Genomic DNA, 13,027 nt, shown 5'->3' with positions numbered 1-13,027 from the left:
CACACACACACAGCTTGTCCGTGTATTTTATAAGCCAGCAGTAACTTAGAGAGTATGAAGCCCAGAAAGGAAACTAGATTTGACTCCTAGCTCCACTCCTGCTTTTCCCATGTGACACAGCACTGTAAGTTATAGCCCTCGGGGAATGTTGGGAAATAGGAAGTTTGCAAAACCAATCAGATTGTGGTTTGTGTATACAGTGTGGCTAATGGAATGAAACACCTGTCACTTCACAGAGTAAAATACTTGGCCTGGTTATTCCATATTCCCATATTCTGATTTTGAACATTTATTACAAGTCTAAATATTGTTGGTGACCATCATTACATCAAAAATGTGGCATGATTAGGGATGTTATTGATTAAATGTGTATCTGTTAATGGCAATAGGAGTTTTGACTGTTTAATGCTATCGAGAATAGCTGGTCCACCTTAATGGTCAGCCCACCTTAAGGGAGCCTGATTCAGAGAGTTGTTGCTGACTTCAGGGCTAACCCCTTTCATTTTAATCAGCAGATGGCAAGTAAGATATGGGAACTTTGCTTGGGTCTTGAGGAGTTGAAGCATTAATTCACAGACAAACTGGACACACACTGCACTGCTACGTTCTCAGCTATATGTGAACTGGGGACTCGTTGACTGTTTTGCACAACCTGTTTGCTCATCTGGTTTTTGTTACAGCTGGCCGGCTTGTTGGGCACTTCAACCATAGCACCTCTGCATGCAAGGCACTGATCTTATCGGTTAACGGTTAATGATCAGTTATTGAGGGTTGGCTATCATTCAGAAAGAAAGAACTAAATGACCATCCATAGGCATGATGAATGAGGAAAAAAGGCTTTTCAGATTGGGAGTATGTGTGAGGAGAGGAATGTGTCCTAGAGAGAAAAGGAGGAGAAAAACACATGGATGCAGAGGAAGAGGGAGGCTTTCTGCAAAAAGACGGATGAAAACATCAATAAATGAGCAAAAAAACAGAGAAACCAGCCATCATGTCAGGCAGCATAAACCAAATATCTGCTATGTCATCATCCATTCTAACCTAACTGAGCCTGTAGGGATGAAACTGGCAACAAAGGCTTGGTGTAAAATAGTATTTGTATTTGTAATGTATTAAAATATCACAAATAGTGAGTCAAATTTTAATCTTCCCACAAAATGCCTCCAAAAAAGAAACTGGCGGCTATATTTCTTTGGCCGGGAAATAAAGTCACAGTTGAAATCACATATGAATGAAATGTCGAAAAACAGGGGGGCCCAATTTATCTGCTACAAACAAGCTTATTAAATGACTCTAATAAAGAGCTATAGGTGGAACCCAAAGGAGAAAAGCGCAGGGAGCACATAAAGGTCATCTTTCAGCTTCTCACACAGAAACACCCTGAGGTCACACAGACATTAGAATGCATTTGAACATATTCATGCACACACATCCACATGCATACACACTGATTCATGGCACTGCATGTGACCTTTGGAGCCCTTTTTCTTTAAACTCAGCAAGAGGGAGGTTGGAAGGAGAGTAAGCGAGATCTAATTTGAGGACATGACAGGAAACAAGGAAGTTGAGAGGGGACCTTTATGTGTGTGTAATTGGTCTAAAGAGGAATTGCCAACATGCGCACCACAGGTGGCCACAGGCCCTGTCTAAATAGCTAACCTTATAAAAGTCATTAAGGCCTCTGTGACATGCCATGCAAGCGTTTGTGTGTGTGTGTGTGTGTGTGTGTGTGTGTGTGTGTGTGTGTGTGTGTGTGTGTGTGTGTGTGTGTGTGTGTGTGTGTGTGTGTGTGTGAGGTGTGTATATATATATGTGTGCATATATAGAGGGATGTGTGTGCTGTCTGGGTATAGGCCACGTTTAGGTGTGAAGGTATCTTTGTTAACCAACATGAATAGTGATCAACTGTGAGTAGCAGGTCTTACTAAGCACACATTCAGTGATTCATTTAACAAACACTCTCACTGTCTATTAACAGTGCCAGAGACATGGTCATGTGGCCAGAACAGAAAATGTATTTCCAATATGAAAAGTTAACTGATGTGGTGACAGATGTGGGGACAGAATATCTGCACTTCTTTGTTACCCTATAAAAGTTATTTAATTCAATGAGCAATAGTTTTGCCTGGCAAATGTAAAGCGGAAAAGGAATCAATTAAAGTCATCGAATAGCTAACCCGAATCCCAACTATATTCAGAATTCCCTAACTTTGTGAAAGCAGCATAAAACATTTATGGGTGCGTCACTACACGCGACCCCTGGACTTACCTTCTTCTGCAGGACATTAACCTTCCTCTCCTTGACATCCAGCATGTCCTTCATGTCTCTGATCTCTCCAGTCAGAGTGCTCTTCTCATCGGTCAGGTCCTGCAGCTGCTTGGTCTTCTTGGTCAGGAACTGCTCCTTCTCCTCCAGGCGCACTCGCAGAGCGTCAACCTAGAAAAGACCAAGACAAGAAGTTCAGATAAGCAGATAAAAAGTCAGACAGAAACATGAACAGACAAAACAATAGGGATTTGGCTGACGTATAGTCAGCAAGGGAGCTGCTGTGCAACACAAACTATATAGTTATACTAACAGGCAGGTAGACAGAATGTCAGACTACCAGAGAGAAAAGGGAAAATAAGAGTGTGTAATATAAACCAATATTCATACAGTTTAGCCAGATGGATAGGAAAGCATATAGGTTGAACGTAGTCTGTAATAGAATGTAATAGACAGTAAACAGATCAGATTGACTGAAACAGAAACATTTACAAAAATACAAAGAAATACAACAACAACAACAACTCAAATGTGTTGAGAAACTGACATTTCTCAACACATTAACTTGTTGACATTTGGAAGTAGTTAAAGGTCTTTATGGGCCTACTGTCCATAACCTGAACCACTGTGAAGTGATGCAGAGAGAAGGGGCCTGTCCCATCATTTGTTATTGAGAGTGCTGTGTGATTGGGCCAGTGCTGCCATAGATCAGACTGCTCCCACCCTTCACACTCACACATTAAAATCCTCCATATCTGGCCACGTACAATGAGATGAGTGATATCTGAGCTCAGTCCAGAACTTATTATTGGACATCTATCAGTGTTCTGCTGCACCGCCTACAGTGACCCACACACACACACATTCACACTCACATGCATACACACACTCTCAGCTGGCTGTCATTAACTAGCTCCTCTGTTGCTCTTCAACACCTGATTACATTTCCAGCACTTTTTGCCATGGCGCAATGAGCGAACCCATTTGAACTTCATTTTAAGGTGTGCACGGTTTTTTATATGAATTCATGAGACACACACGCATTCTGTCGATGAAGAAAAGAAGTGAGGGAGGTCTTGTTAACAGTCGTTTTAACAAGCCTCACTTGGAGACAGAGGGGATGTGTGAAAACACTTAAAACACAGGCTCTATTGTACTCTCCAGCTCATCTTTCAACTATTTCACAGGTCACTTAAGGAAGAAGGGAGCAATGGTGGGAAGCAACAAATACATTTACTAAAGTACTGTCCAAAAGTACAACTCGAGTATTCAACTTTATGCTACTTCATATTTGTACTATACTATACTTCAGAGAAAAATAAGTTACTTATTTGACAGTTATAGTTACTTTGCATATAGAGATTAAAAACCTACAATGAGCATCTCAAATATAATGCACTATTATAGTGTAAATAAAGCAGAACTAACAGCATGTAAGAATTTCTCCACACAGCTCCAATGTTTAAATATTTCTGACAAATGAAGTTCAACATTTTGGGGAAAAGGGTTTTTCCCTGTCTTTCAAAGCATTATATGAGAACAATCACGAGGTCAATACAATGAGGCAATTATAGACATATAATATCCTTTTACTTGAGTGTTTATGAATCAAATGTAATATGCTTACATTGCAATATTGCTACTTTAACAACAACACAAAACAAACTGTTTACTGTGGCATCAAAAACTAAAGAAATGGAAAATAACACATATACTGAGAACACAATCGAGAGGTATGGTGTTGGGCCTGCGTTAGTTCCTACCTGCCCGTATGAATGTGTGTAAAATGAGAGCGCACCTTGCAGGCCGCAGACACACAGAGGGCTCCTCTCAAGCAGTAGCATTAGAAGCAGGCCGGGACCCCCAGGTGTAAGATGGTGAAGTATTTATCTCATATTGCTCCTCTGGCAGACAACCAGAGACTAATACTGAGGCCTGCTCTGTCCTCCCCACTCCACACTGGCACATGCACACACACAGGACGCACACACACACACACACACACACACACACACACACACACACACACACACACACACTAGTGGAACCACTAATCCTTTTGTGGGTACAGTATGTTAGCACACGCACGTCATCCTGTCCAATGTGTTGCATGCGTGCGTGTGCATTAGTGTTTGCCACTGTGTGTATGAGACAGAATAAGGGAGAGGGAGAGACCCCCCCCCCAACCCCACCTGGCAAGGAGCAATTTAGCAAGAATGCAGCAGAGAGGCCTAACAGGAAATCCCTGCTGTCTCACCTGCACTGGCCCACTAAGCTGTGATAGTGCTGTACAGACACCCTGCTAATACCCTCTTAAAGCACTCACCGCTGCCAGGCACAGTTCACGAAAAACAAGGAGGGAGAGATGGACAGATGAGGAGGGAGGGATGAAAGGATGGAGAGGAGTTAGGGTGAGAGCAAGGGGAGGGATAAATAAAACACATACCAAACTCACTCAATCACCACACACTGCCAAAGCCTTTCACAAACACACACGCACAGAGCAAGTGTTCATTGTTTTCTGCTATTTTCTTTATTTTATGAATTGTACCTTTTTCTTTTTAATCTCATTATTACTTGACCCTTTGGCAATATTTTCTTTGTTACACTCATGCCAATAATGCATATTGAATTGAATTGAGTGAAATATGGTGCAGAGATATGCTGGAAATTATTCAGAGCACATTAACACCACTGACATGCTGCTCTTCCACCGGCTCAAACTGCGACTCCATCAGCAGGTCTGTAACAGGAAATACTGTATGGCTTTATCAGCTGGCACACATGCTGAGATGATAGACAGCTAACAAGTCAGGGTGATTAACCTCTCACTTCTCCTTCAATTTCCTCTCCAATTTTCCTTTCCCTCTACTCCCGTTCTTCTCAATGTCACCTTCCAACAAAACCTCTCACTTTCAACCCGCCACCATTACCTCTCTTTCAACACTCCATCCTCCCAGCCATGCTCTATACTCTCCAGGAGTTTTCCTATTGCCGTTTAAAGGTGCAGGGCCTGTGGTGAGACAAAGTGATGTGTTGGTGTGAGAAATCCCTCATGTCCTCAAGCCAGGTTGTCTTTGGGACAGGCCCACATTTTCCAGCTATGGCTTTGTAGCTTTGTGCATTTCTGTGTGTTTCCATGTGAGAGTGATAACACGCAAAGCAGAACTCCTACGCTCTCAAAGACAACTGGGGTACTGATTCTGCTCATGCAATTGGACACTGGGGACCACATCCTGTTATGTTATTACAGCTTCTTTTTTTTGTTTAGTGTATGAGACAAAAGAGTAAGAAAGTGAGAGGTGAGGAAAAATAAGTAGATGAGCCAAATGCTGCCCAGTCTGGCCCAGTTCAAATCCAAAATGAACATTGGAGATTGCATTGAGGCGTTCCTTACATTAATAGATTAATTAAAAACACATCTATATCACCCCATCGTCCGTCTCCCAAAACCCCACTTAAGCTTTCCAGCCCCTCACTCAGCACTATATCATTTTAAAAAATGACCTTGATATGTTTTCAAGACTCTGTGGTTGCATAACTATTAATTATTTGTAATGTGTGGAATGTGTTTAAACTAATAGTCACAAACTAACCACTCTATAGTGTGCATATACACATGCATATATTCAACGGTTTTCTACATGTACACGTGCATGTACCAGCAATTAAACATGCAGCAATGCACACACATGCATAAACGCACTTATTCTCCTTGACTTCCTCTCTCATACCTGCAATGACAGCCAAATGTGGATTCTGGACACTGGTTAGCAAAGTAAAACAGAGGCTTAAAGAAAACAGCTTCTCTGTTTGTCCTCACCTCCCCTTTTCCTGCCTCACATTTCATCATAAAAGTTTTTCTGGCAGGCAAATCTGCAAAGGTATCAGGTCCAGCGTCGGCTCTGGGCCGCAATAGACAACACAGGGACTATATGAGTAGACCACAGTCAAAACGGCAGAACTAAAAACGACCACAGCAAAGGCCTGGGGATGCACCGATACTTGCATACTCACACACTGACAGTTGCACTCTCACTCACCCACTGGGGCGCGAGTAGAGTCATAGTTTGACCAAAAAATTATTTCAAATATGATCTCTTATCTCTCGCTTTGGCTCTTTAAATATCTCTGACCTTCACACATGGACACTTTAACACACACACACCATGAATTTCACTCATTCTTCGTGTTTCTGTTCAAAGAATAAGTATGAGTGTCACATCAGCTGACAACACCACGATAAAAGTTGTTAAATCCCAAGCGTGGGTCTGGTGGAGTGTATAGATGTCTGAACTCAGGTCTGCTCAGGCTGCTGCAGTGCACTAGACACAGCTGTGTGGGCTATTCAGTTCGCTGGCTGTATGATGTCCAGCCAGCCTGTATAAATACAGCACCGGGCAGCCATTAGACATACTTTATTTGAAGACCCATGCTGTGAAATTAATGATCTAAATTTATGAAATAATGTTTGACTAATTCATGTTTGTATAGCCATTAATGTGGCCATGTCTGGATTGTATCACTAAAAGAAATAGCGCTATCTCATTTCAAGATGATACTAGACCGCCAGAGTCTCCCATATTAGCTATAATCATTGAAATATCTATTTTTATTTAAATATACGCATCAAAGAGAAACCAACATACCCTCATATGATGATGAAGAAAGAAGATAATGAATGTGGACTGCTGGGTTCATACAGCCAGTTGCTGTTAGTTTTGCTTTCAGTCTGATTAATATCTGTTTTGTCAAAGATTGGTAAAAGGTGAATAAAAAAATGGCCAATCCAGTTTATGAAATACATATGTTACAGTATTAACAGATGGTGTATAAGCAGCTTTTACTGTTGGCACAGATGTGAGAAGAAGTAGTGTTAAATGAACCATAGTTTCCAGATGAGGCAATAGAAACTTCCAATAGATGTCAAAAGGTCACTGTTGGTTGTGAGGCTGGACAGCATGAAGACCAAAGTGGGATTTTTTTTTTTCATTTGAGCGTATTAATGCATGTTGGCATGTATGTACGCATGTGTGTGTGCACAGGTGCAAGGAGATGTTGCAATGTCAAACAGAAGAACAAGGCACTTCACAGAGCGACTCTGAACAAGGGCCGAGCTTCTCCAAGACTCTGCATTAATTATGGGTTATCTCATTTACACACATACATACACACACACACACACACTGTATTTACAAGCACATGCACGCACAGAGGATATTCTCTCCACCTGAGCTGGCCGCGCCAGACATGACGACACCGGGGCTGATCTGTGCGGAAATGAAGGACGTTCCCTGTCCTGAGGTTTAAGCTGGATGTCATTTGAGGTGTGTCATCAAAGCCAGGGTTAAGGCAACAGTCAGAGCTCTGATCAGGAATCGTATAATCACCTGTCTGATCACCTCAGGGTCGGCTAGGGATAATAAGCGGATGTAAATGCCTCACAGCAGGGGCTGCGAGGTGGAGTTTGGGGCACAGTCTCATTGTACACTCAGACATCTGTGGATCAAACCACGGCAACACAGCTGTCTGCCCACAGGCTACAGAGGGAACATGGGAAAGTGCAGATGTAAAAAAAAAAAAAAGACAAGGGAGCAGACACGAACACAGACAGAACTCCCAGGATCCACTAACAAAAGGATCTTTGTCAACAGAATGAATGAGTGTTTTCTGCCAAAGCCTGAAAGACAATCATGTCATGCCTTTGGTATTGTAGAGGTTGGACATATGACACAGAAAATGTAGGGGACTCACCCCGAGTACCATCACACTAACCCTCACTGCACACATCTGCCTCGTTCCCTCTTTCTCCCTCCATCCATCCATCATCATTACCTCCTCCAGCAGAGATGGACACAACACACACATGCACATATAGAGGAAGAGACGCTTCAGGCGTTCCCCCTCATTAACACTTGCTCCTTCTTTGATTATTTTTCCTGATCATTTCCAGTCCCGCACGCCAGTTCCTACATCCTGTTTCCAGGGAATACATTTCCTGTCAAACCACACTGAACACTCACTCTGGCAAACATGTGCAGAACAATCGTGGGTCTGCAGTGTACAGTAGGTGTCTGAAATCAGCTTAACTTCTGCTTGATTAACAAGCGACTAAAACGAACGGATAAAAGCCCACATGTTAATTTGAATTAATTCAAATGCAACCTATATAGGTAACCCTGAGGTTTTTTTGGTCATGTGATAAGTGAACCATCTCTGTGACAACCAAGCAAACTCTCTCATCTGCTGATGAAGGCCACGAAATGTAAAAGTTACATTCCACCAGTGCTTAAACAAAATCTCTCATACTATTCCAACCCGACCAAGGGGTAAAAACTGTTTACATGATATCGATGTTATCCCTCCAAAATACGTTTAAAGTTGAAAACAGGACTTTAAACTAACAGTCATTGATTCATTTCAAATTAAATGTGTTGGATTAGAGCCAAAGAAAACACATAATTGTCCCCAAAAAGGAAGAGAAGAGAGTAAGATCCATACTGTATTTCTGCTTCTTCTGATTCAATCATTCAATTGCGAGACCTTCTATCAACAAAGTTTGAACTGTAGGTGGGAGTGAAAACTCTTGTGTATTTCCATCTTTGTGTGACTGTATCTTTGTACGTGTGAGTCTGTGTGTGTGTGTGTGTGTGTGTGTGTGTGTGTGTGTGTGTGTGTGTGTGTGTGTGTGTGTGTGTGTGTGTGTGTGCATGAAATTAGAGGTTAAGTGGTCTGAACTAAGCAGGGTGACCCTGAGGGGAGAGGAGGTCAGAATAAAAGAAAGGAGAGTATTGTCTCTTACGATCTCTATCAGCACCTCACTGCCTACTGGTTAACCATCCGCTGACTGACAGCGGACCAAGTGAAGTCCTAATTTCTCTGTGTGTTTATGCATTTCTTTTTGTTTAGTTTCGAAATGTGCAAAAATAGTAAACATGAAAAAATAGAGAGAGAGAGCACAAATTAACTTCCCAAAGACCATGCTGTGGGATAAACCATCACACAAATTAAATTTATCTTAGATGTCCTTTTACTTAACGCATAATTTAAACTGCAGTATGCACGACAACACAAATGTACAACTTATCATGTGTATAAGCATAAGTAGCAGTGTGCACACACTTGTGTTCGTCAGCTCCTTCCGTTGTGCACATGTTTACCTCGTTCCCTGTGTAAACCATTAAATAGCTCATCTCCATTCTGACCCCTATAACTCCATTTTATGGCTTTTCCACATGGCCTATGAAGAACTTGCGGGGGCTTTATTTTGGACGGTGGCATGTTTTTACTGGGGGACCTGACGCTTTACTACTCACACTGTATCCCAAACCGCAACACCCCAGGAACCCAGGAGCATGCTGTTGGGTCTGAAAGTGGTGGCCATGGTCAGTCGAGTTCAGATGAGGTCATATACTATAACTGGTCTGCAAAGGTCTTCTCACAAGAAGCCCAGGGTTTAAATGTGAAGTTAATAATTAGTGGTCAGCCAAAAAAGAAACTGTTTTTTCCATTTGCTTATGCTAACCACCCCACAGTCTTCATGTGTTCATCAAGTTCTCACCCAAGTTTAATTTGTACATACACTCCTTCTTGCGGTGGTACCAACAGATGGGCTAGAGAAGGAGAAGTAGGCGAGAAAATGAGGGGAGAGAAGTCAAATGGAGGGAGATATGTAGTATAAAGGAAGAGAAAATGTGGACAGAGGGAGCAAAAGTGAATGAGGCAGAAAGAAAGACAGAGAGTGAGAACACAGCGGGAGGAGAGCACAGGGCAGACTGTAACCAGGTTGAGACCACATCTTTCCTCCGCCTCACTACCTATACGAACCATTAATCAGCAAAGAGAACCAGGAAAGATCAACAAAAAACAGTCCAGCAGGGACCGCAGCACACCGTACCATCGCATCACTCACTGACAAAAGTCCACAGCCTTATACATCCATCAAGCAACTCTATTCTCTCCCTTCTAACTTCCTCCTGTCCCTCCATCTATCCTTGATTCTTTCCCTCTCCCGCTCCAGATTCTTTTTTTTTCTTCTTTTCCTCTTGTTTTCCCTATCCATCACTGTCGTTATGATTGGTGTTAGCAAGTCATTTTTGAGTCATGTATATCTTCTTTAAGTCATTACACCTCAACCTCAAAATAAAAACGTAGTGGAGGTCTTCTGGCAGGACACACTGGTGACACTGGTGATGAGAGAGAACACAAGATATGTGGGGTCACATCTGAGAAAGTTAAACTGAAATACCGCAGACTGCTCTCTGTAAAAAGACGTGTTGCCACATCGCAAAATGTAAACGATAGGCATGCTGCTACTAACACCTCTGCTGGCTTTCAGTGAGGAATAAAATATCAAACGTTATGTTACTGTGTTATTTATGTGCCTGACTTTGACTTCAGGACTGGATTTCCTGTGTGTTAGTAAGTGGCCACCAACAGAATGGTCGCCTTAAGTGCCGAACATATAAATCAACGCATTTCGACTTTCAGAAAATGAAAATCTTAACTAATATCTGCCAAAGACATTAAATACAACATGATTTGTTGCATTCAAAATGAAGATAATAACCCAGATTATGTCTCTCAAGGATTTAGAGTTACCACTAAAGAAGACAGCAGACACAGCAATGAATCTGTATGTTTTTTCACAAGAATGTCTGCAATACCTGTTAACCAGTGAGCCACAACACACAGAGCCTACTTTTTTTTTTAACAGCCAATATCCCTCTCATGTTATTCCATGTATACTGCCATATAGGTGAGAATACAGTAGCTTATATAAATAAATAATAATGATATAATATATATATTATAATAATAAATAATGTGCAAACAAACACACTCAAAACTAGTTCTTCCCAATAACCATGTGCTGCATTAACCATGTGTAACGAGTAAGCATGCCGTTTATTATTATGCCGAAATTTCACTGATGAAAAAATAAAAAAGTTTGTGTCTAATACTGTCGAGCATACAGTGTCTTAGTCCATACTTTAGTTACAGTTATGCAATGACTTGAGAACTGACATTGTGGGCAATTTACACTATAGCACACCCCAAACACCTATTCACATAAATTATGTTTTTTTCATATTAGAATATTTTAAATATTGCAGAGATTTTGGCCATTCAGAATGGGTTAAATCATAGGGTTGCAAATGGGACTTCAAACTGTTTCAGAGAAGGCTCAGTGAATGGAAGTGAAAAAATATTATTGTTCGAATATCGTTAGAATAGCCTAAATGTGTGTGATTTGGTGAGAGAGATACAGTAGATTTGAGGGAATGTAAAGTTTTTCCCACTTTTTCCCTGAGTCATTAACCAATAAATGCCATAGGACAGACCTTTTGTATGTATTTAGGCTTTTTCCAAGCTTTGTTTAAAGAGAGGCCCACAGTCTCAGACTTTAAAAACTCCTGGGTTAGATCATAGTCCTGTCATAACCATAGACTATATATAAGAAGTCCCCGTGATGTCACCCATTGGTTTGTGAACAGTGGCTTCGAAGCCTTGAGTTCGGCATTTTGGCATTTGTCATCATGAGAAAGCGGAGCTAAGTAAAAGCAAACATTTTTAGGCAACCAAAATGTTACAATTAACTTTCATGAACTGAAAACACACTGTGAAAAAGTTAAAGTTCTAGGACGAAAACACTGACAACTCCCAAACTGGACAACACCGTGGTAACGACCTGTCAGTAACAAGTAGCCATAACCTAAAGCACACCCTGCTCTATCGTCTATTTCACTCTTAATGGGTCCATCATTTACTAAATGAACATCATGCTGTATTGAAGAAGACTTGAAAGTAACAAAACACAAAACAGAATATTTTACATTTGTTTCAGTAATTCACACTTTATTCCTGTCATTGTTTTGTCATTACTTATTGTATTTTTAGCTCGTATACCCAATACAAGGCTTTGACCTGGAATCTCAAAACAGATTAGAGTCTATTCCATGTAAATAAATCTAACTGGATGTGACGCAAGTGTCACTTAATGAACAGGCCTCCAAGTCTTTACACAGTCTGATTTGGCTTCTTTCAGTACAATGTTTATGTTCTTAGTCAAAGCACCTTCAAGCCCCTTTACCACTGAGGTTATGGCCTGTTTCTTTGTCGCTGGCTAGTTAAATATGAAGGAAGGTCTCTGAAAGGTTACCTGATATGCTGGAGTACAATTACGGTCCTTCATTGTTGTCATCGGGGCAAGAGTGACACATACACGTACTGTATTAAAGGGTTATGTTTCCACAGATGTGGGCAGCCAACTGACAATGCTTAAACACACACACACACACACACACACACACACACACACACACGTTATTTTCCACATTTTCCAGTTATCTGGAGCCGTATTTAATCACGCCCATTTAGAAGCTGTCCTTAACTTTGACTGACAAATAAATACACTTCCATTTTCTCATCCCCTCGCTCACAGTGCCTGCTCTGTTCCCTGACTGGTCCCTTCTTAGTCCCATCCTGATGTGAATTGCTCTTAGAGACAAGTGTCTGTGAGATGAAGCTGCTCCTCAGGTCTGGGAGACAGGAGACACCAGTCTGTCTCTGGGGGAGTGGACTACGGTACCAATCACTGTCATTCATGATAAAACCTGCCTGGCACACACACAAACACACACACGTATATGGGGAGGGGTATGATGCCCTAGTAGTCATGAGTGAAACTGAATGGAAATCTGGGGCTCTTTAGGAATTGTATATGAAATGGAGGAAAGCTGAAACAAACTGCTAAAGGGA

At 41.5% G+C, this 13,027-nt stretch overlaps 1 protein-coding gene across 1 annotated transcript in view; it reads right to left on the bottom strand.

Annotated features, from left to right (window-relative positions):
* LOC137889432 (ELKS/RAB6-interacting/CAST family member 2) overlaps nucleotides 1–13,027 on the bottom strand; it is a 140,989-nt gene that overhangs the window by 108,241 nt on the left and 19,721 nt on the right. The window contains exon 7 of the mRNA XM_068733288.1: nucleotides 2,270–2,437. Coding sequence (XP_068589389.1) covers nucleotides 2,270–2,437 — 168 coding nt within the window. The remainder of the gene's footprint in view (nucleotides 1–2,269; nucleotides 2,438–13,027) is intronic.

The sequence above is a fragment of the Cebidichthys violaceus genome, unplaced genomic scaffold (genome assembly GCF_023349555.1).
Source record: "Cebidichthys violaceus isolate CVI_PGR_0920_01 unplaced genomic scaffold, fCebVio1.0.p SCAF_6, whole genome shotgun sequence".
NCBI lineage: Eukaryota > Metazoa > Chordata > Actinopteri > Perciformes > Stichaeidae > Cebidichthys > Cebidichthys violaceus.
The sequence above is the reverse complement of the archived record's forward strand: the minus strand, read 5'-3'. Positions and strand labels throughout refer to the sequence as shown.